The sequence below is a fragment of the Mustelus asterias genome, chromosome 16 (genome assembly GCF_964213995.1).
Source record: "Mustelus asterias chromosome 16, sMusAst1.hap1.1, whole genome shotgun sequence".
Classification (NCBI taxonomy): Eukaryota; Metazoa; Chordata; class Chondrichthyes; order Carcharhiniformes; family Triakidae; genus Mustelus; species Mustelus asterias.
In genome coordinates this window covers 38,046,059-38,070,637 of record NC_135816.1, presented here as the reverse complement: position 1 = coordinate 38,070,637, position 24,579 = coordinate 38,046,059, and the positions used below count along the sequence as shown (strand labels likewise).

At 41.1% G+C, this 24,579-nt stretch overlaps 1 protein-coding gene across 7 annotated transcripts in view; it reads left to right on the top strand.

Moving 5' to 3' along the window:
- fam13b (family with sequence similarity 13 member B) overlaps positions 1–24,579 on the top strand; it is a 108,693-nt gene that overhangs the window by 40,965 nt on the left and 43,149 nt on the right. For all 7 annotated transcript variants that reach the window (XM_078230960.1, XM_078230957.1, XM_078230958.1 and 4 more), the window contains 4 exons: positions 2,162–2,327; positions 8,479–8,585; positions 14,725–14,782; positions 23,506–23,653. In XM_078230960.1, coding sequence (XP_078087086.1) covers positions 2,162–2,327; positions 8,479–8,585; positions 14,725–14,782; positions 23,506–23,653 — 479 coding nt within the window. The remainder of the gene's footprint in view (positions 1–2,161; positions 2,328–8,478; positions 8,586–14,724; positions 14,783–23,505; positions 23,654–24,579) is intronic.

Sequence of the window (24,579 nt, the reverse complement as noted above, 5' to 3'; positions counted from 1 at the left end):
AACTGAACCAGCAATAATCAGCAAATAAATCCTGGGACTGTTAATAGGTGCTTCAGATGTGACTGCGTATCATTAAGGGTGAACTGCCCAAAACAGCAAGGCAAGGTAATCAAAATGATGCATCATAGTTTTGAACTGGAGGATGAAGAAAACAATGAAGCTGAAAAAAATCTTGCAGACACGAGGTGATGAATGTGTTAGTTGTGGGTGTTTAACTGTGCAATGCTAAATGCTTGCACTTTGTGCAACAGATTGGTTTGAAAGGTTAAGTAAAGACAAAGTGTTGGAAATGCTGAACAGGTCTGGCAGGATCTGAAAGTGGGGGGAGGTCTAGAGTAGACCATTTAGGACTGAGATGAGGAGCAGCTTCTTCACTTAGAGGGTGGTGAACCAAAATCTATCACAGAAGGTTGTGGCGGCCAAGTTACTAAATATATTTAAGAAAGTAGATAGATTTCGAGACTCTAAAGGCATCAAGGTATATGGGAAGAGCGTGGGAATATGGCATTGGGATAGAGGGTCAGCCATGATCATATTGAATAGTGGAGCAGGCTCGATGGGCTGAATGATCTACTCCTGCTCCTATTTTCTAACTTTTTGTCTCAGCAGATCTCGCAGCATCTGATTTCCAGCATTTTTCTGTTTTTATTTCAGTTTTACAGCACCTTTTTACAATTTTGCTTTGGTATTGGTTAAAATATTATCTCACGTCATTAAGTAGTCAGGGTTGATGCAACTTTTTGTAACTCTATGTAAAATAGCAGGAGTAAGTCTTTTTATAAGTACTGATGTAGTTCTCTAGTGAAATACCTATACTGTGGAGTAACCTTTATGACACAAATGACACATGACACGTTGCACGAGAAGGCAATTATTTTTGGACTGTTAGTGGATTTGCACTCTATCCAGTCACTACATTACCGTATCCTATTAGCAAAACTTAATGTTTTGCATCAGTGTTAAACTAGTATTACTGCCACCAGGAAAAATGCATCAGAGAAAAAGCAAACTGTCTTAAATTGATTTTAAAATAAAGATGCCGGTGTGGGTGCTGAAGAGCTATTAGAGGTTCGTGTGGATAATGAAATCTAAGAAAAATGAACGCTTTACACACACGGAGACTGGCTTTCAAATTCATGGAGTTCTGATGCATTCAATAATTCAGAAGATTGGTGTATTATAAAAGAGAAGGTCGCAGGAAATCCATAGAATCCCTACAGTGCAGAAGGAAGCTAACCAGCCTATCGAGTGTACCCACTTTCTGAAAGCGCATCTCACTCATGAGAGGTTTGCAACTTTAGGAGATATGATTGTTCCAGTAAATTGCTTGAAATAACCTTGTCTTAAAAGGTTTAACACTTGTATATGTGTGGAGTCTGCACGTTCTCCGAGTGTCTGCGTGGGCTTCCTCCCAGGTGCTCTGGTTTCCTTCCACAGTCCAAAGCTGTGCAGGTTAGGTGGATTGGAAATGCTAAATTGCCCCTTAGTGCCAGGGGGACTAGCTAGGATAAATACGTGGGGTTATGGGGATAGGGCCTGGGTGGGATTGTGGTCGGTACAGACTCGATGGGCCGAATGGCCTCCTTCTGCATTGTAGGGATTCTATGATATACTTTTTAATATAGAGATGCCATCGAGTCTCATAGTTCACTTTCAAATTGGTGAACTTTTTCAAAAGTGTGACATTTGACTTGAGGTTATGATTTGATCTTGATGAATGTAATGGTAAGTGGTGTTTGTTTTCTACTCTTAATTGAAAATTTTCTTTTGCAGTGAAATTTTTATGAGCAATAATATATTAAATGTTTAATGATGTATTCATGAACAAAATCCAAGGTTTTCATTTGTCAGACAAACAATATGACATTTCTTGGCTATCAAACCATTTTGCAGACTCTTGCAATTCTCCCTACCTTTGATCTTGCCTTGCAGGAAATTGGATTAAACATGAGATTAAAATGGATCCAGAAGAGAATGACTTTAATCTTGCCCTCATTACACTGATACAATATGTTTTAAATTCTCCAGCCTTGTAATGGTATTCCATAGTGTATGTGGAAAGAAATTGAGTGCCTAATTTAAAAAAAAATAGTTCTCAGAATGTTTTTGTGTAAGTGAGTTGGATTGTAGCCTTTCTTGATTTTCAATTTCTAAATTCCAGAGATGATCTCACAGAAGCGAATAGTCACAACACTGAAGTTAATAAAACAGCCCTTTCTCAAACCTTGCAACATGCAGATAGTTTGGAAGACAACGATCAGCAGCTTTCACCACATAATTGTACCTTGGAAGTACTGAAAATTAGTTTGCACCAGGATGTTGAAAATGTGAGTAAAAACATGTGTATCTGTGACACAATGAGTGTGAATGATCTGAAGTTTGAAATCACATTAAATCCCCTATTAATACCGTAATCTGCTAGCCTTTTCAATATAGCAAACATATTATGTCTCCAGAGATCAAGATCAACCTTGGGAGGTGATTTACTGCCTCAGGAGGCAAAATGCAGCTAGCACCAAAGGCTGTTAATTTATTCTGGCCATGTGCAGACTGAAAGTTCAAGTCCAGAATTAATATTCCACAATGTCAATTTATGCAAACTTTATCCTAATAGGAGAAAGTTCACACTCTGAATGCAAACTCAACTTTTGTAGTCTTTAACGTATGCAGTAATCATACATGTGTTGCTTTATACATCAGGAATATAAACAGGATGAGTTCTCACAGACAAAGGACTGGCTTATGTCATGAAATCTGTAATATCAATTAAATACAATTGAATTTTGTACTAAGATAGAAATGAAGCAAGATTCTTTAGTCTGGCAAAGGAATTAACTTTGATTGGAAATAAGATCTTGTGATCTGTATAACAAAAAAACAGTTTTGACATAAAAAATATAGACATTTTGAAATCACTTGTAATTCCTGAATATTCATAACTTTAAATGCTAATCAGGGTAATTTCAGTTTTGGCTTGTGCAAACATTGTGCACCGTTTTACACATCTAATTTCCCTTATTGTGCTACGTGGATGTACTTTTTGTTTCTCCCATTTTACTTGGGGTTGCCACAATGCTGGTTGATCACCCTTCTCCATTTATTGTTGGTCATCCATTCCTCCTCCAATCCCATTGTGTTTAAGTCTCTTGCCACCATTCCTTCTTCCTTGCAATCCCAAAAAGGTGACCCATGCCATTTTCATCTCCACTTGGCTACTTTCTTCGATGCTGTCTCAATTTTCACTGATTCCCCTGACGTGTTGGATCCTGATTTTGACCTTTCCCATTATTCAGCACATCCATCTCACCATTCGCTTCTCGATATCATCCAATCAGTTTCCCCTCCTTTTGTTACACAAGTTTCTGCACTATGTAGCAAAATCGATCTCTTAGCTGTCTTTTAGATTCTTCCTTTCAATTTCAGCAATACTTTTCAATAATGAACACTCCTTTCAACTACTCCAGTCAGAGCTAATGTGCTGTTTAACTTTCATTTCAGTACTTTTGTCTCTTATTCTTTTACCAGGATGTGGGTGTTGCTGAATAGGCCGGCATTTATTGCTTGTTCCTAATTCTCCTGAGAAGGTCGTGGTGAACTGCTGCCTTCTACTCCGCAGTCCATGTGGTGTAGGAACACCTGCAGTGCTGTTAGGAAGGGAGTTCCAGAATTTTGACTCTGTGATGGTGAAGGATATAGTTCTAAGTCCGGATGGTGTGTGGCTTGGAGGGAAATTTACAGCTGGTGGTGTTCCAGTGCATCTGCTGCCCTTGTTCTTCTGGGTAGAGGTTGCAGGTTTGGAAAATTTGAAAGTGGGCTGCTTCTTGTCAAACCCCTTGAGTCTAAAAAGGGCTACAGTCCTGACTGATGCCTTGTAAATGTTGGACAGGCCTGGGGGAGGTAAGTTACATGCTATAGAATTCTTAGCCTCTGACCCGCTCTTGTAGTCCCAATATTTATATGACTGGTCTAGTTCAGTTTCTGGTCAGTGGTAACCCCTAGGATATTAATAGTGGGGGATTCAGCAATGGTAATGCCATTGAATGTCAAGGAGAGATGATTTAATTCTCTCTTGTTGGAAATGGATATTGCCTGGCAGTTGAGTGGATTGAATGTAACTTGCTGCATAATCAACCAAAACTTGAACATTGTCCAGGCCTTGCTGTTTATGGACACTGACAACTTCAGTATCTGAAGAGTCATGAATGGTGCTGAACATCCCTACTTCTAACTTAGGATGGAGGGATTGTCATTAATGAAGCAGCTGAAGATGGTTGGGCCTAGGACACTAACCTGAGGAACTGTTGCAGTGATGTCCTGGAACTGAGATGATTGCCCTCCAATCGCCATAACCATCTTTCTTTATGCCTAGTATGACTCCAACCAGTGAAGTGTTTTTCCCCCAATTCCCATTAATTTCAGTTTTGCTAGGGCTCCTTAATGCCACACTCTGTTAAATGCTTCCTCAATGTAAAGGGCATTCACTCTCGCCTCGTCCCTGGAGTTCAACTATTTTGTCCATGTTTGAACCAAGGATGTAATGAGGTCAGAACCAGGGTAGTGGAACCCAAAATGTCAGAGGTAATTTATTGCTGAATAAGTGCTCTCTTTTCTGCCACCACTGACCCCAGATACTCAGAAATCACTTACTTTATCTAATTCTCAACCCATAATTTTACACTTTCACCCTGATCCTCTTTCCTAGGCCAAACTGATAGTCCATTGCTCTGCTGATCTTCATATCCCTGACTTTCATTGTTGTTCTGAAGATACTTAAGTCCTGTTCTCACTATCCCCAATGAGTAGCTCAGTGTCATCTGCAAACATCTTTGAACGTGGCACTTCGTGCCTTACTCATTTAGAAACCAGGCGGAGGAATGGACTTGGCGCCAATCCTTGCTGTATTCCAACTTCAAAGCTCCCACTCTTTCCCCCGACACTGCTTCTGTCTGGCACTCCTTGTATGTGCCCTGTAATAGGTATACATACTTATCAGGTACTCCATGAATTCTAGCACATGGGAACCAATTATATCTTCATTGATTAATTAATACAATCCTCTTGTTGCATTGGCCTCTCGAGATTTCTCAATTTGTCTCTATCAAAAATGGCATCAGCTTCTTCTGGGTATGAATCCAAAGTGACCTCCGAGGATTTGAACTATTTTTCTCGGTCTCTGGTTCCTGACTGTGTCCTATTGAAGGATGTATTGGGAATTTAATTGATAGATTTTGCAATCTTGAGTCTCTCCCTTCATTTGAAAATTGGTACTAACGTGCCTTACCTCTGTGCCCGTGAGATTTTCTATCTTACATGCAACTGAGTAGATTGTTCAGGACCTGGAACCCCATATTCACCTAGGCAGGCCCATACCTCTGTTTGCATCTCATCCTGTCTCACTGCTGTGCTGATTTTCAGTCCTTTTGATGCTGTTCTAACTTCTCCCAGATTAGTGCTGGTTGTCATTCCTTGATTTGCAGCTACCTCCTCTTTGTTCTCAGGTTTTCTTCATTCATAAGCCTGTGAAGGTGTTGACCCCATCTTTGATTTTTCCTCTTCCACTAAGTTTGTTCTACTTGCATCCTTGATTGTATAAATGTTTTGCACATCTTTTGTTACCATATCACCAGTAGCAGCTATTCTGAGAATATCTTTTTGTCAGTCTTTGGCATCCAGACTTTCATCTATTTCTTCCATGGCCAGGAATCTTTAGCTATTACTTTCTATGCATGCCCTTTTGCACTGTTCTTCATCTTTGAAACGTCACCATTTTCACTCTCTATGGCTTGTGTATTGGGATGAGCCAGATCATGAACAATTATCTTGTCCTGTTTGACCCTGAGCTGCCAGCCCCATGCTTGCTTTATTACAAATATGATCCTCTTATTCCATAGTGATGTTTGTCTTCACTGGGGAAACTCTACCACAATCCTAACTTGCCCCAAGTCCCATCCAGCCGTTACCTCTATGGTTGTGGGTCTTTCTTGGCTCCAGTCCTCATGTTCATACATCAGTCTCACTCTTCCCTATTAATGCAATTTCCTCCATCCCAGAACCCTCTGAACTTTGACCTTCCAACTCTGACCTCTTGTGCTTCTGTTACTTATTTCACATTTCCATGGGTGAGCATGCTAACAACTATCCTGGTGCTAAATTAATCTTAATCTTTAAACTTAATCTTTTTATTGTGCTACCCCTCTCTCTCAAGATGCTGCTTAAAATCCGCATGTTTGGCCAAGTATTTGGTCACACCCTAACACCTCTCTTTGTCTGATGCTTCTAGGAAATGTCTCGGGTCTTTTACTATGGTAAAAGTGCTATGTAAATGCAGGCTGTTCAGTGTGGTTATAATAATAGTTAAGAATAAACCAAATCTTGTGACTTTGATATTGCACACTTTGGTTTAACGTTTAGCCCCGACTCACTATTGGTATATGCCAGAGAGTACATGGAGTACCCACTACCTCAAGGATAAATAAATTATGGCCTAGATCTCGTCAGTGACAGTGCTAGATGCATTGCTGCCTTGGAAATTCTTACTGCCGATTCTCTTCTGGCATCTTTTGACCCCAGCTGAAAGAGAAGTAGGCAGCGCAAACAATAAATGTTAGCAACCCCCTGGCAAGTCCAGTGAATCATAGTAGTGTTGGGGAAGGAGAGGACATATCTCCTTTCCCCCTTGCACAGCACCACCTGCTGTATTCAGGTCCAGTCTTTGAATGAAAGAGCGAATGTGTGAATGCATGGGTAGGCTGGTGAAGGGGTAGCCTGGAATTTGGGTGGGTGGGTCAGTTGTGCAGTTACCTACACCAGGTTTTAAAATCATCTAACGTTTCCAGATTAAGTACACAAGCCCAGTGTATCTGCCCCAAGTCTCTACTCTAAGCTCAGGGTTGAAGACATTCGCAGAGGGTGCTAGGCAACAGGGAATTGATCCATTAGAAGTTTTAAGCTTCCTGGGCAATTTTCATGCATGTCAGGACTTCTGTAGGGTCCTGATGTGCCTCTTTCAATTTGGATCTCATCTCCACCGGTCTGGCAGCAGGAAGATTTGGGCCACCATGTTTTATATTAGCACAGTACTTTCTTTGATTTGTTCAAATGTAATACATGAAACAGAAACAAATACACCCATTGAGATACTAATGAGGTACATAAGAACATAAGAAATAGGAGCAGGAGTAGGCCATCTAGGCCCTCAAGCCTGCTCCACCATTCAATAAGATCATGGCTGATCTGATAGTGGGTTCAGTTCCACTCACCCGCCCGCTCCCCATAACCCTTAATTCCCTTAATGGTTAAAAATCTATCTATCTGTGAATAAACACATTTAACGAGGTAGCCTCTACTGCTTCATCTTTGGAATTCTCTGCCCTCTGGGAGAAGAATTTCCTCCTTAACTCTGTTCTAAATTGACTCCCCCGTATTTTGAGGCTATGCCCCCTAGTTCTTGTTTCTATTGTAAGTGGAAATAATCTTGCTGCTTCTACCCTGTCTAGCCCCTTCATTATCTTATATGTCTATAAGATCTCCCCTCAACCTTCTAAACTCCAATGAGTACAGGCCCAGTCTACTCAATCTCTCCTCATAAGCTAACCCCCTCATTTCCGGAATCAACCTGGTGAATCTTCTCTGTACCCCCTCCAAAGCTAATATAGCCCTTCTTAAATAAGGGGACCAAAATTGTACACAGTACTCTAGGTGCAGCATGACCTCCCTGCTTTTATACTCCATCCCTCTCGCGCTAAAGGACAACATTCCATTTGCCTTCTTGATTACCTGCAAACTGAGTTTTTGTGATTCATGCACAAGGGCCCCCAGGTCCGTCTGCACAGTAGCATGTTGTAATTTTTCACCGTTTAAATAATAGTCCATTTTACTATTATTTCTTCCAAAGTGGATAATGGTGGTATAAAGTGGTATAATGGCCAAATGTTTATTTGATGATTAAATTGAAGCAATCCAAAATTCATTAAATCTTTAGTTAGGAACCTGGAATGATGGTAAATGGTTTGGGATCGTAAATTGCACAGAATTATGCTCATTAAGCACCTAACATATCATTGAAAAGACATCAGGTAATTGAAAACATGCATGTTCTTTCTTGGATGTTGAAAGACAACTGATTAGGATATTATATTTTGTTTGAATGAGCCATCAAAGCAACATTTGTGCACATTGCAACAGATAAGATATCAATCCTAAATCAAACTTTATAGTGGTTTCCTGATGGCTTACCAATTCTGGAACATAGACAACTGCAAATTAAACTGGCATGTAAGGATATCCCTTCAAAGAATGTAAATTGAAACTGGAGCATCGAAACAGACAATTTTGCAGTGACCATTTTACTTTTCCAAGGAACTGCTGGATGATTTAAGGTTTGCACAACTTGAAACTGACAGAACTCTCGCAATGGAATTGTCATCTGTCATATTTTGGCTGCACTTAAATAACTTCTGTTCTTTTGGAAATTTGTAGGTTGTGGAAAACTTGTCTCTTCCCAAAATTCCACTCCTGGATATGCCTGAAGAAAGCTTGGACAATGAACCAAATATAGATGAAGAAAATAATAATGAAGCAGAAAGGTGAGTAGTGGTGGAATTGTGTGCCATTTAGAAATATTTTCACAAATTCAGATAAAAATACAATACATTTTGTTCAAAGTACATTGAAAATGGAAATAAAATTAGGCTCCTAGCCTCAAGACCCAATGTTTTGGGTTTTAATTTACAATTACCCAGGTTAATAATGTAGAGAATGTTGTGATATTGATTATGTATCAAATGGATATTAATTAACAACCTAGCCATGGCTCATTCCGCACACATGAGGATGGTCTAAACTGGGATGTTGGATTTATGTCACATTATCAGTAACCCCCACAGCTTGCCTCCTGGACTTGCACAATTTCACAAGCTGTACTGTCTGGAGACAATACACATCTCTTTAACCTGTGTTGAATGCTCCCTCCACCCACATTGTCTGTACATTTAAGACCTGGCTGGCTGTAGAGGTTTGCATTCTAATCAGTATTCTGTAATTTGATTTCTGTGTCTGTTTGCACTGTTTGAGAACAGAGACCACTCCATCTGACGAAGGAGCATTGCTCCGAAAGCTTATGGTATTTGCTACCAAATAAACCTGTTGGACTTTAACCTGGTGTTGTGAGACTTCTTACTGTGCTTACCCCAGTCCAACGCCGGCATCTCCACATCATTTATAGAGGAACAGGGCTGAACGAGGCATTATTAGTTTGAAGGTGTACTGTCTGCTTGGTTTGTCTCCGACAATAAAGGTTCCAGTATGTATCCTTCATAGCCTGGCTATCTGAGTTCTAACATGTGAAGCCTGTTTAATGGGAATTATTTCAATGCAACTCATGGGTGGTATAAGAGCAAGTCAACATAGATCATGGGTAGTTTAGCCCCTTGAGCTATTCCATTCAGTCAGAACACAGCTGATTTGTGAACTAACTCCACATACCCAACTTTACTCCACATCCTTAATATCTTTGATCTATTAATCTCAGATTTATAGTTTACTGCACTCTCTCCAAGGCTAATGTATCCTTCTCAAGATGTTTTGCCCACAACTGCCTCCACCAGTCCAGGTGTGATCTAACCAAGATTTTGTATAGCTGAAACATGACTTTCTATCCTTTTATATTCTAGTCTATTAGCCTTTCTGATTATTTTCTGTGCCTGTTGTATCATGTTATAATGATTTTTGTGCCTGGATTCTCAAGTTTCTTTGGCTCGTCACTGTACAGCTTTCCATCATTTAGAAAGTACCTTGTTCTAACTTCTAGGTTCAAAAGGGATGATTTCACACTTTTTTCCACATTGAAATCTATTTGTCACAGTTTGTCCATTTACTTAACTTGCCAATATTGTTGTAATTTTGTGCTTCCATCTACATTGCTCACAATGCCACCTATCTTGTTGTCATCAGCCAATTTTCCTCGGTAAACATTGGGTGGCACGGTAGCACAGTGGTTAGCACTGCTGCTTCACAGCTCCAAGGACCTGGGTTCGATTCCCGGCTTGGGTCACTGTCTGTGTGGAGTTTGCACATTCTCCTCGTGTCTGCGTGGGTTTCCTCCGGGTGCTCCGGTTTCCTCCCACAGTCCAAAGATGTGCAGGTTAGGTTGATTGGCTATGCTAAAAATTGCCCGTTAGCGTCCTGACTTGCGTAGGTTAGAGGGATTAGTGGGTAAATATGTGGGGATATGGGGGTAGGGCCTGGGTGGGATTGTGGTCGGTGCAGACTCGATGGGCCAAATGGCCTCTTTCTGCACTGTAGGCTTTCTATGATGAGTCTATCTTCTATGAACAAAGTAACAGAGGTAAGTGGAAATCCCAGAGGAAGAGTGTAAAATTTCTTCAAGTAAGTTTTCCTGGAAGAGAATTGGCACTGAGTATTGTGTTGAATTCTGGGCAGCAAGGCTCACGAGGAAAGATTGGCCTTAGGAGTGCAGATTCACTACAAAAATAATGGAGCTAAAAGGGTTATATTATGAGGACAGGTCGAATAGGTGAGGCTTATATTCTCGTCATAGAGGTTTACAGCATGGAAACAGGCCCTTCGGCCCAACTTGTCCATGCCGCTTTTTTTTTTATAAACCCATAAACTAATCCCAATTGCCCATTTGGGATTAGCATTTGGCCCATATCCCTCTATACCCATCTTATCCATGTAACTATCTAAATACTTTTTAAAAGACAAAATTGTACCCGCCTCTACTACTACCTCTGGCAGCTTGTTCCAGACACTCATCCCCCTCTGTGTGAACAAAATGCCCCTTTGGACATTTTTGTATCTCTCCCCTCTCACCTTAAACCTATGCCCTCTAGTTTTAGACTCCCCTATCTTTGGGAAAAGATAGCGACTATCTAGCTGATCTGTCCTCTCATTATTTTATAGACCTCTATAAGATCACCCCTCAGCCTCCTAGAGAAAAAAGTCCCAGTCTATCCAGACTCTCCTTATAACCCAAACCATCAAGTCTCGGTAGCATCCTAGTCAATCTTTTCTGCACTCTTTCTAGTTTATTGTGTATAGAAGATTAAGGGGTGTTCTAATGGAAATGTGAATGAGAGTCCACACTGTCCGAGGACTTCACAGTCCTGGGCAATCGTTAGAATGAGCATACATTAAAATGGGACCAGGCATTTTGTTAATATCTTTGTGCTGAATATGGGGTTGTAAGATACAAATGGCCGTTGTCACGATTTTATGTACAAGGGGGTACAGGGAAAAGGCATCGCCACAGAGAAAGAGGACATGGTTGAGTGCAAACACTATGTCTGTAATGATCCAAAATACAACTATTTGATCATTGATGCTTATGAGAAATGGTATTGAACCAATTAAGGCATTGTAGCTGTGCTAATGGGACTCTGAAAGGCAGCGAGAAGGCCAAATATATTTTGACTGCGTATGCACATTTTTGTTTCATTTCAATTAACTGTTTAGACCATTGGTTTCAGTACATTTAATTGGGTACACTATCCTCTGTGTTTCACCAGGATTTATTCACGATATGCAATGATAAAGGGAAAATTGTTATTAAAGTATAAGCAAATGGATTCATGGTGTCCAAATAGAGGTGTTACTCTGCATTGTTGCATATGTATACAACTTGTGTGTTTAAAGTAACAGTATAAATTAAAATAAAGCAGTCCAAAAAGGTGTTCATTAATTTAGAGTTTCACAGGCCCCATTTCCTCTGGTGGGGGCAGTTCAGAGTCAGTGGATATTAGCATAAAATTAGAGTAGGCAGTTCAGGGGCAATGTCTGGAAGCATTTCTTTAAACAAAGGTCAGAGGAAATCTGAAACACCCTCCCAAAAAACACAACTGCAGTTAGGTCAAGACAATTTCAAAACAGAAAATGATGTATTTTTGTTAGAAAGTGGATAAATAGTCTAATGGGGCATCCTATTTGTCAGCCTGATGATTATTTCAACCCTTTAACACAAAATGGCTGAACATTGTCACTTATTCACACAGGTGTAATCTGAAAACTTTGTGATTCTTTTCAAAAAGTTAGCAAAAATGAACAACGATGCATTTTATTGAACACCCTTAGCATAGATTGCACATCTGAAAGCAGTTCAAAGGAAGTGTGTGGGGGGACTTACAGATACTTCTTGTAACTTTTCAAAGTTCTCTCAATTCTGCAATCATTGTTTTGGATTGGAAAATCCTGTACGTCAGTCCAATATTTAAGAGAGGTGCTAGAGCAAAAGAGGAATATATAGACAAGGAAGTCTAACAACTATTGTTGGAAAACTGCTAGGATCAATAAGAATAGGTTGGCTGAACATGTGGGAAATTGTCAGCAGATCAGCAAGAGTCAGTTTTGTAAGGTGCAGACAAACCTTACTGAATCTTTTGAAGAGGTAACTAATATAAGATAGGGGAATATCTACGGATATTATTTATATCAAATGTCTTGTGGAAGTCCATAAATCCCTTGTAAGAAAGAAACCGTGAGCAAAAGTTGAAGCCTATGGAATGGAGGGTAAATTATTGATCTAGTTAAGAAATTTGCTGAGTAGCGAGTGGCAAGATAAGAATAAAAGACAGGTAATATAACTTGTAGGATGTGACTAACAGTGTCCTGTTAAGAACATATATGCGTTGGGGCCACAAATAATTGCCATCTTTATTAATGGTACATGATGGAGTAGAGAATCAAATATCCAAATTGGCTGATGACAACAAGATAGGTGGCATTGTGAGCAATGTAGATGGAAGCACAAAATTACAACAATATTGGCTGTGTACTGCCACATGCACACTGGACCTCTGAGGCAGAGTGAATCGATGCTGCTGAAAATAAAGTTCTCCTGGTCCACAGTTCTATTCAATCTTTCCCTCACCTGGTGCTTTAACAAAAATCATTTTTCTTTTCTGACCTGCATGGTTGCAACCTCCCAATTGCCCTTGGATACATAGAAAACAGGAGCAGGAGTAGGTTATTCAGCCCTTTGAGGCTGCTCCGCTATTCAATATGATCATGGTTGATCCCCTATCTCAGTGCATACTCCCGTACTCTTCCCATGCCCCTTGACACCTTTGGAGTCTAGAATTCTATCTGTTTTCTTAATATATACAGTGATTTGGCCTCCACAGCCTTCAGAGAGAGAGAATTCCACAGGCTCACCACCCTTTGAGTGAAGAAGTTGCTTCTCATCTCAGTCCTAAATAGCCTACCCATATCCTGAAACTGTGACCCCTTGTTCTATACACCCCAGCCAGAGGAAACATCATCCCTGAATCCTGTCTGTCCAACCCTGTCAGAATTCTGTACGTTTCAATGAGATCCCTTCTCCTCCTCCTACATTCAAATGAATATTGGTCTAGTCGACCCAAAGTCTCCTCCATGACAATCCTGCCATCCCAGGAATCAGTCTGGTGAACCTTCGCTGCACTCCCTCTATGGCGAGTATATTCTTTCTTGGGCAAGGAGACCAAAATTGCATACTGTACTCCAGATGTGGTCTCACCAAGGCCCTGTAAAGCTGCATGAAGACGGCCTTGCTCCTGGACTAAGTCCTCTTGCAATGAAGGCTAACTCACCACTTGCCTGCTTAACTGCTTGCTGCACCTGCCTGCTTTCTTTCAGTAATTGGTGTACAAAGATACTTGGGTCCCTTTGAATATCAACATTTTCAATCTAGCATCATTTAAATAATACTCTGCCCTTGGTTTTTTTCCTACCGAAGTGGATGTCTTCACACTTATCCACGTTATATACTGTATCTTTCATGTCTTTGCTCACTCAGTCAACTTGTCCAAATCGCCGTGAAGCCTTTTAACATCTTCCTCACCACTCACATCCCCCCCCAAATTTTGTGTCATCAGCAAACTTGAACGCATTACATTTGGTCACCTCATCCAGATCATTGATGTATATTGTGAATAGCTGGGGTCCAAGCACTGATCACTGTGGGACCCTGCTAGTCATAGTTGCCACTTTGGAAAAGACGCATCTGCTAACCAATAACCAATTCTCAATCCATGCCAATGCATTACTTGGGACATTATCGAAAACTTTCTGAAAATCTAAATAAACCACATTCACTGGTTCCCTCTTATCTCTTTTGCTAGCTTTGTTCTCAGAAACTCCAGGAGGTTTGTCAAACATGATTTACCTTTTACAAATCTATGTCGACTTTGTCTAACCCCATTCATATTTTCTAATTGTCCTGTTATCACATCCTTTATAAGTGACTCTCGATTTTCCCTACTACTGATGTTAGGCTAGCTGGTCTGTAATTTCCTGTTTTCTCCCTATCTCCTTTTTTCTTCCAATCTGCCAGGACTACAGAATCTACAAAAATTTGGAAGATGGCAACCAATGCATCCACTATTTCCATGGCCGCCTCCATTAGTACCCTGGGATATAGATTTCGGACCCTGTGGATTTATGAGCTTTCAGTCTAATTAATTTCTCCCAACACTTTTTTTTTGTGATACTTATTTCCTTCCATTCCTCCTCCAGTGTTTGGCTCCCCAGTGTTTCTGGGAAGTTTCTTCCCCCGTGAAGAAAGAACCAATATATTGAAAAGTGTTGAATTTCAAATAGCGGGCCCTATGGTGATGCATATAACTTGCTTTTTTGAAACTACTGTAAGGAATCCTGGTTATTTGAGAAGCTGTTTGAATACATGTTACAAGCAAACTGTTAAGTATCCTTTTTTCTATGTTTTTGTAGGCAAGAAAGTACTTCTGTTTCTGAAATTGACGTAGATAGTTCTTTCAGATTAACTTTGGTAAGTAAGAACATTTTGGAAGGTTTATATGACTATATGTAAAATTTATTTTGTGTTTTTAAAAAAATACATAGTCTTATTGCAGAATAAGTTTATTCTCAGAACTTTAATCGGATGTTTAAACTAATTATTTTAAATAGCCCCAAAATCATTATCAGCATTTGTTCAGGTAAAGTACCAATTACAAATACTGGAGGGAGAAGCAGCACTCAGTTGGTTTAGCAAGAACCAATGGACTTTGTTAGATGTTTTATTAACTTTTACGTTAAAAGTGGATTAGCTTCAGTTTTTTTAAGTCTTGCAATGTGGAATTATTTGTGCTTCATCCAGTTATGTACAACAAATGGCACAAAACCTACACTTTTTTCCCAATGGAAATAGCCCCAAATGAAAGACCATGTCATGGGACGATCCTAAGAGTAGACTTTAGTAAAATAATACAGACCTTGGTGGTGGAGACAGATTCAATAAGACTTTCGAAAGGAAATTGTGTAAGCACCTTGAGAGAAAGATTACAGGGTGGCAGGGGAATGGAGCTAGTTAAACAGCTCACTAAGAGAGCAGGCATGGACTTGATAGATGAAATGATCTCCTTCTGAGTTTTCACTATTCTATGATTCCATAATAGCTTTGAATTCAAGCAAGGTAATGCTGAAGGCCAATGGGATGCAATGGAGCATTGGGAAAAAAATCTAGGTTTTGTGCCATTGTTGTACATAACTGTACGAAGCACAAGTAATTCTACATTGCAAGACTTAAAAAAAAAACTGAAGCTAATCCACTTTTAACATAAAAGTTAATAAAACATCTAACAAAGTCCATTGGTTCTTGCTAAACTAACTGAGTGCTGCTTCTCCCTCCTGTATTTCTGTAATTGATACTTTACCTGAACAAATGCTAATGATTTTCATCCTCTTAAACCCATACTGTTTTATTTTGTGTTTTTAGTTTTTGTTTTTATCCAGTACTGTTTCTGGCTACCCATCAGGCACTGATTGTTTTCATCTGACAGTTTTCCTGCTTGCATGTTGAATTTCTCTCGCTGCTTGATGTGAAATTGCTAATGAGTTAGTGAACAGCACGAACCTGATATTCAAACAGGTCATTTTCAGATCGGCAAAATGTAATTCGTGAGGTTATTCTAAGGATTAGCACTTGGGCCTCAGCTTTTTACAATTTATATCAATGGCTTAGGTGATAGGACCAAATATAATATATGTAAGTGACATTGCAAAGTTAGGTGACAAAGTGAGCTGTGAGAAGGACAAAGGATAAAGCACAAGAACATTGCATATGATGTGGGGAAATTTGAAAGTTCTTTTTGGTAGTGAAATCAGGAAAGTAGTATTTTAAAAAATGGTGTGGAAAATGGGTATGTTGACTTTCAGAGGGACCTCGTGTCCTTGTACCTGAATCTCAACATGTAGGCGGAAAGTCCTTTATTACAGAGGGATTAAAGTGAAAGAGTAAAGAAGCCTGACTACAATTATACAGGGTCTTGGTGCGACCACACCTGCAGTACTACATACAGTCAAAGATTTACGCGATTGATTTTTGAAATGAGAAGACTGTCTTATGGGGAATGATTGAATAGACTAGGCCCAAATTCCTTGAAAGAATAAAATGTGATCTAATTTAAACATATATTTCTTAATAGGCTTGACAAGGTAGATGCTGAGAATACAAAACAGAAAATGCTGGTAATACTGAGCAAGTCTAGCAGCATCTCTGGGGAGAGAAGCCGAGCTAATGTTTCTCACTGAAGATCTTCAGAACTGCAAAAAAAATAGATGTCACAGGCCTTAAGCAAGTTTAGAAACAGGGAGGGGGATGAGGATGGGAGAAGGAACGGGCAGGGAAATATGTGAACGGTGGCAGAGAAAACAAGTTTTAGCAAATACTTGAGGGAAACAAAGCAATGAAAATGAATAAAGTGAAAAAAGAAACACTGGAAAAATGCTGGGAAGTTGTTTCCCCTATTTCTGGAGTCTAGAACTCAGGATCACAGTTTCCAAATAATAGAATCAATTAGGACTGAGATGAGGTGAGATTTTCTCTTGTGAATCTTTGGAATTCTGTTTTCCATTGCTGTGCATGCTTAGTGGTTGAGAATATTCACGACTGAGATTAATGGGGTTTTGGATATTAATGGATATGGTGATGGAGGGATGATAGGGTTGAGGAAGATGATGAACCGTGATCACTTAGTCCTCTCTCAAACACCAAAAATAGACTAAGTTTGGACAGCAGAAGAATTCTCCTTTCGCTTTAGTTCAATGTCGCGTCTAAAAATAAATGGCATCTTTGATAATACAGTATTTCCCCAGAGTCTTGGAATGCACCCTAAGAGAAAAATTGTAGGGTGACAAGGGAGTGGAGCTAGTTAAATACCTTGAATCCACAGCTGTTGCTTGGACACGGTGATGTTTGGAAATTTCAAAAATTATTAGCAGTGTTACTAATGATGAGCCCTTTTCTGTTCTACTTAATAAATAAATTAATTGAAACCTTGCACCTCGGCGCAAGTAGGCTTACTGATTACCCCACATGGCCAATTCACTGATCTAATGGCAAAGATTTTTTCTTTTTTCCTTGATATAATTGCTAATCTTATTCTTCTGGTTCTTGATGCTTGTGAAATAATTGGTATTCTAGTTGGCATGGCTGCATCCCCCGCTCTGCCATCAAATCTGCAATTTCCTGCTATATTCGGGCATTTACCTACAGTTTTGATGAGATTAAAACATCTGCAGCCAGTGTTATCTTTGCTTGTGATCTAGATGAATTCCCTGTTGGGACTGCTGAGTAAAGTTTTATTGACTTTTCTTCCAGTGACAGTTCCTTCTGTTAGTTGCCAAAGTTATCCCTTCTAAAACATTTGTGATTCTCCTTTTGATTACTCATCCATTTAGATCATTTGTTTAGAGACAGATAGCACTTTTGGCTTAATATATTTCTCTGACTCTTGTCAAGATCTTGACAAAGAACCATTCCTCATCTTCAATTATGATAGATGCAAAATCAACAAATTGATTCTTTATTAATGTCTGATTACCATCTATTTAAACCTAAATAATATGAAAATCACAAAGTTTATATTTTCCCCCCAAAACAGGACTTCGATTTTTGTTTGTAAACTTGCAGTTGAGATCAAACCTTTGGGGGTTCGGCTCGATAAAGGTGGGGCTTAGTTCTTGCCGCTATTGCAGTAAAAAAACCAGGCAAATTTAATTTTGCTGTTGCATTTCTTCCCTCTGGAAACTGATCTCCTTTTTACAAAAGCAACCAATAAATAGCACTGACAAACACAAATCAAAATCATACCTTACAGATAATGACCCAGACACCACCATCACCATTCTTGGGTATGTTCTTTCCCACCAGCCGGACACACCCAGCAGAGATGGCAGAGCTGTGGTATACAATTGGGAGGGGGGGGAGTTGTCCTGGGAGTCCTCAACATTGATTCCAGACACCATGAGGTCTCAAGACACCAGGTCAAACGTAGGCAAGGCAATCTCTTCCTGATTACCACATACTATGTGCCTCAGCGGATGATTTAAGGTGGCACGTTGACACAGTGGTTAGCACTGCTGCCTCACAGAGCCAGGGATTCGGATTCTGTTCTGGCCTTGGGTGACTGTCTGTTCTCCCTGTGTCTGCGTAGGCTTCATCTAGGTGCTCCGGTTTCCTCCCACAGTCCAAGATGTGCAGGTTGGGTGGATTGGCTAGCATAAATTTTCCCTTAGTGTCCCAGGATGTGTCTGTTAGATGGGTTAGCCATGGTAAATGTTTGGGGTTACGGGGATAGGGTGGGCGGGAGGGCCTGGGTATGATTCACTGTTAGTCTGTGTAGACTCGATGAACCGAATGGTTTCCTTCAGCACTGTAGGGATTCTATGAATCAGTATTCCTCCATGTTCACTTGGGGGAAGCACTGAGGGTGGCAAAGGCACAAAATGTACTCTGGATGGGGGACTTGAAAGTCCAGCACCAAGAGTGGCTCAGTAATGCTATCACAGACTGAGCTGGCTGGGTCCTAAAGGACAGCTGCCGACTGGTTCGAGAGAGAACCAACAAGAGGGAAAAATCTACTTGACCTTGTCCTCATCAGCCTGCCTCAGATCTATCTGTCCATGATGGTATTAGTAGGAGTGACCACCGCACAATCATTGTGGAGACAAAGTCTTCACGTTCAGGATACCCTTGATCATGTTGTGTGGCACTGCCACCATACTAAATGTGATCGATTTCTAACAGATCTAGCAACTCCCATAGCTTCCATGAGGTGCTGTGGGTCATCAGCAGCAGAATTGTACTCAATCACACCTCATGGCCTGGCATATCCCTCCTATCATTACCACCAAGCCCAGGGATCAACCCTGGTTGAATGAAGAGTTCGTGAAGGCATGCCAAAAGCAACCTGGCAAACCTCAAAATACATTGTCAACCTGGTGAAGCTGCAACACTGGACTACTTGAGTGCCAAGTTACTGTTAATAGACAGAGCTAGGTAATTCTACAACCAATAGATCAGGTCCAAATTCTGCAGTCTTGCCACATCTAGCCAGCAATGGTGGTGGACAGTTAAACAACTCACAGGAGGATCAGTGTCCACAAATATCCCCATCCTCTTGTGCCCAGCACATCAGTGCAAAAGTTGAAACTGAAGCGCTCACAACAATCTTCAACGAGAGGTGCTGAGTGGATGATCCATCTCTGCCTCCTGTGGAGGTCCCCAGCATCACAGATGTCAGTCTTCAGCCAATTCAATTCAGACCATATGATATCAAGAAACAACTGAAGGCACTGGAGACTGCAAAGGCAACAGAACTGAAGGCTTGTGTTCCAGAACGTGCTGTGCCCCAAGCCAGCTCCAGTACAGCTACCACATGGACATCTACCTGGCAATGTGGAAGACTGTTCAGGTTTGTCCTGTACACTAGTAACAGGACAAATTCAACCTATCCAATTACTGCATCAGTCTATTCTCATCAGTAAAGTGATGGAAGGGGTCATCAACAACACTATCAAGAGGCACGTATTCAGCAATACCCTGCTCACTGACACTCAGTTTAGGTTCTGTCAAGGTCACTCAGCTCTTCATCTCATTGCAGCCTTGGTTCAAACAAGGATAAATGAGCTGAATTCCAGATAAGGTGAGAGTGATTGCCCTGACACCAAGGCAGCATTTGACCAAGTATGACATCAAGCAGCCATAAATAGTACAAATATTTGAAGGCCAGCTTGGATTCATACCCAGAAGAAGCACAATTGAAGACATTTTTGTTTGAGACAAATAGAGAAACACTGGGTGGCAATAAGACGATTGTATTCATGAATCTATAGATATAATTGGTTCCCTAGGGAGGAAATCTGGGACATGTGCTTGAATTCATGGAGTGACCGAGAAGTATGTACACCTATTACAGGATACAAACAAGAAGTGCCAGACAGAAGTAAGAAGCAGTGTGGGGGAAGAGTGAGAGTTTTGAAGCCAAAGTTGGATTGCACCAAGAGTGGCACCAAGTCCATTCCTCCTGATTTCTAAATGAGTGAGACACGCAGCGCCATGGTCAGAGATGTTTGCAAATGATACCGAGCTTCTTGTTGGGGATAATGAGAACAGGACTCTAGTCTCTGCAGAACAACAAATGCAAGTCAGGGATATGAAGATCCAATTTATGGCTTGTCACTTTCAGCCTATGAAAGAGGATCAGGATGAAAGTGTATAATTATGGATTGAGCATTGGAGAAAATGAGTGGTTTCTGGGTATTTGGTGTCAGTGATGGCAGAAAAGACTAGGTTAGTTGTAACCATTTTCAGCAGCACGTACTTGGCAATAAATTGCTACTGACATTTAGGATTCCACCACCCTGGTTTTGACTTCTTTACAGCCTTGGTTCAATCATGGACAAAATAGATGAACTCCAGAGGTGAGGTGAGAGTGGCTGCCCTTGACATTGAGGAAGGATTTGACAGAGTATGGCATCAAGGAGCCCTCATAAAATTGAATCCATGGGAATTGGGAAACCCTTCATTGGTTTGAGTTATACTTGAGTCAAAGGAAAATTGTTGTGGCTGGAGGTTAATCATCTCAGTTCCAGGACATCACTGCAGGAGTTCCTCAGGGTAGTGTCTTTGGCCCAACCATCTTCAACTGCTTCATCAATGACTTTCCTCCCATCCCAAGGTCAGAAGTGGGATGTTCATTGATGACACATAGTATTCAGCAGAATGCTAATTTCTAAGTAAGTGGGATACTAAAACAGTCCATGCCCAGCTGCAGCAAGACCTGGACAGTATCCAGGCTTGGGCTAATAAATGGCAAGTAACATTCACGCCACACAAGTGCCAGGCAATGACCATCTCCAGGAAGAGAATATCAAACCATCGCCCCTGACATTCCATGGCATTACCATCATTGAATCCCCCACTAACAACATCCTGGAGTTACCATTGACCAGAAATTGAACTGGACTAGCCATATGAATACTGTGGCTACAAGAGCAGGCCAAAGGCTAGGAATTCTGTTGTGAGTAACTCTCCTCCTGACTCTCCAAAGCTTGTCCATCTGCAAGACGCAAGTCAGGAATGTAATGGGATACTCTGCACTTGCTGGATGTGTGCAGCTTAAAACCACTTAAGCTTGACACCATCCAGGACAAAGCAGCCCGCTTGATTGGTACCTCTTCCACAAGCATTCACTCCCTCCATCACAGACATACAGTGGTAGCAATGCGTACCATTGACAAGATGCAGTACAGGACTCACCAAGACTCCTTGGACAGCACCTTCCAAACCTATGACCACTACCATCTAGAAGAACAAAGGCAGCAAATACCTGGAATACCACCATCTGGAAGTTCCCCTCCAAGTTATCCACCATCCTGACCTGGAAATATATTGCCATTCCTTCACTGTTGCTGGGTCAAATTCCTGGAACTCCTTCCCCCTGAATGGGTGTACCTACACCTCTGGGACTGTAGCGGTTCATGAAGCAGCTCACCGCCACCTCCTTAAGGGCAACTTGGGATGGGTCCTAAATGCTGGCCTCTCCAACAGCGCTCACATGCCATAGAATTAACTTAACTAAAAGTTACGTGTAAAGAGAAAAATCAATCTGCAGATGAGAGAAATAACCAGATAATTTTGAATATTCAGGAAGAGTTCAAGGCTATCTGTTTAGCCAGAGTTTAAAGAATCTCCCCTCCCACTGTGCTAATTTATTTAGCACAGCGGGCTGAGAGAATCCCGCGTTGGCCGATTCACGGGGTTTGTGCGCGTATTTGCACCCTGCTAGTGTCACCCACCACCGGATTTCCGGCAACGTTTGCTCCGTGCTGGAAATCAGTGGGGAGAAGCGGAAATTATTTAAATATAATTTCCACGTAATTCAGAAGTGACTGAAGTCTCCAGGCCCGCTAGTGTCACGCGCACGCCCCCCCCCCCCCCCCCCCCCCCACCCATATTTCACTCCAGCGGGGATTACACTAGCTCCCCACTTTCGAGGAACTAGCATCTCAACCCTGCTGGAATGAAGGGGGGAGGGGGGGTGCAATCTGGGCCTCTCCAGGGCCAGGCAGCAGGGTGATGGTGCCCCCTGGGCATGGGGATCCTCGCAGTGCCACAGCCTGTGCTCCTAGCATTGCCAAAGGGGCAAAGTGCCAATGCCCAGGGGAACCATGGCACTGCCCATTGGGCCTAGGGCAGTGTCAAGGGAGTTGGGCCCGTGGGGGTGGGGCTTGGGGGGCAGGGCCTAGTGGGCATTCCCACTGCCACTCTGCCTAGGTATCGGTGGAGGAAGGAAGGAGGCCAGTGATCGGGGGAGGTGGGGGGGCAGCCTGCTTGGGGGGTCGGGGGTGGGGGCTGGAGATCGTGGCAAGTCGGGCCTGAGAATGGTCAGGGGACCAGTAATCGGGCTGTGGGGGGGGCGGAGAGCCGGCATTGCAGGGGTCGCGTGGCTGGCCAGCAATCGGTGAGGCTGTCAGTGCGGGGCTACTGCACATATGCTGATCTTGGCGCTGACAGATTGGCGCATGCTCAGTGGCCCGCTCAGCATGCTGATTTCAGCCTCTCTAGTGGGAATAGGCCCCGCCACCTGAAATTTAATGATATTTAATAATATTCACGCCGGTGGCCTCTGCAGTGCACAGTGAGAGATTCTTGTCTGAATTGTCTGAAGTCCCACTGAAAAAAACCCAGCGTGAATTACTCCAATTTTCACGTGAATTTTTTGGGGAAAATTTAAATAGAGACATCACTGTTTTTGAATTCCATTTTTTTTTTAAAAAGCTAACACGTAATCATGATACTGTTTATTAGATGCATGAATGAAATGATAGAGCAACAAAACATTACACAAAATATTAATCCAACGTAAATCTTTCTCTTTGTTTTGGCTAGTTGATCAGTTTCATTGAATTAGCATTTTATGAAGTAAATTTAAGCTTGGATGGGAGAATCAGATTTGCGACACTAAAGTTTAACCATTTAATATCTCTAGCTGGAGCTTCAAATTAAAAGCTACAGTGTGTACTCAAAATTGGGTATTGGAGATGCATTTCATGCTCCAAGTGCAAATCTGTTCTACTGTTAGATGTTTCCTCATAAGTTTTCCCGAGAAAATTGCATTCCTCTAGACTGGCAATGATGATTATCTAATTGGTAACAACTTGATGACAATAAGATGAACCTTTTCTGTTTTCCCACTTACCTTTTAGAATTCATCTACTGAAATTTATGATTTGAATGCTAATAAGGAGTCCGATGTGCCAAAAAGTCAAGAAGTTTCTAATCAGGATATCAGAGTACGACCAGAAATTGCTCACCTTAACCTGAAGAGGGTGACTGAGACAGGTGACTGGGAAGGTAATTGCAGCATCTATGTTGATTATTCTTACATTTTCTGAAGCACACAGTGTATGGCTGGTAGTGCTTGATTATGCAGATCATGTTTACTGAAATTTTCTAATATGCTGATGACTAACTTGCTGTTGTGCAGTATGAGGTTCTGATTTGGTAAAGTTTCATAAGAGATGCTCTAGATATAAATGATGGCACAGAATTTGGCACAAAGTTAGAAATTATAACTTTCAAATTATAAGTAACCTTTGGCCTTCTGTTAGGAAATTTGGAAATTTAGGGGGAGGGTTTCTGCTAGATTAACTTGTGCAAAAGGTAGGCCAGACCAGTGCAAGTGCAAATTGCATCTAGTTCGAATCAAACTTCCGGTATCTGATGGATTAATTATGTATTTTTTTGAATTGTGCTGGAAGCCAGCCCTGACATGAAATTGACTATGTCCTAGAGTGAATTAATCACGATAGTGCTTTTGCACTAACTGTGCCAGTTTGCAGACCTTCAAGGATTTTCTTAAAAATAAACTTTCTTTACATGCAGGAGCACTTATGGACAGCTTTTTAAAAGGTTTACTGGCTGGTAACTGACTACTGTACACCAATGGAACTAGTAAATGTTGCAGTTTGTTAGTCATTGAATTTTGCAATTATGCATATTTATATACACTATGCATTTATATATTTTACTGGTTTGATAAATAAAACAAATATTGACACCACTATCCTAATGAAATCTTCAGGATTTGCAGGCATTCAATCATGAATTTGTGATGCAGAAAGTGAAAATTTTGGGCATCATTGCACTGTAGTAACTTCTATAAATGAAGGGAACATAGTTTAGAAGTTATATTTAGTCAATTTAACTTCATTTTGACAAGTACAGTAAAGTGTTACAGTTCCTGAAATAGGCATAATACTATTTCAGACATCCAGTAT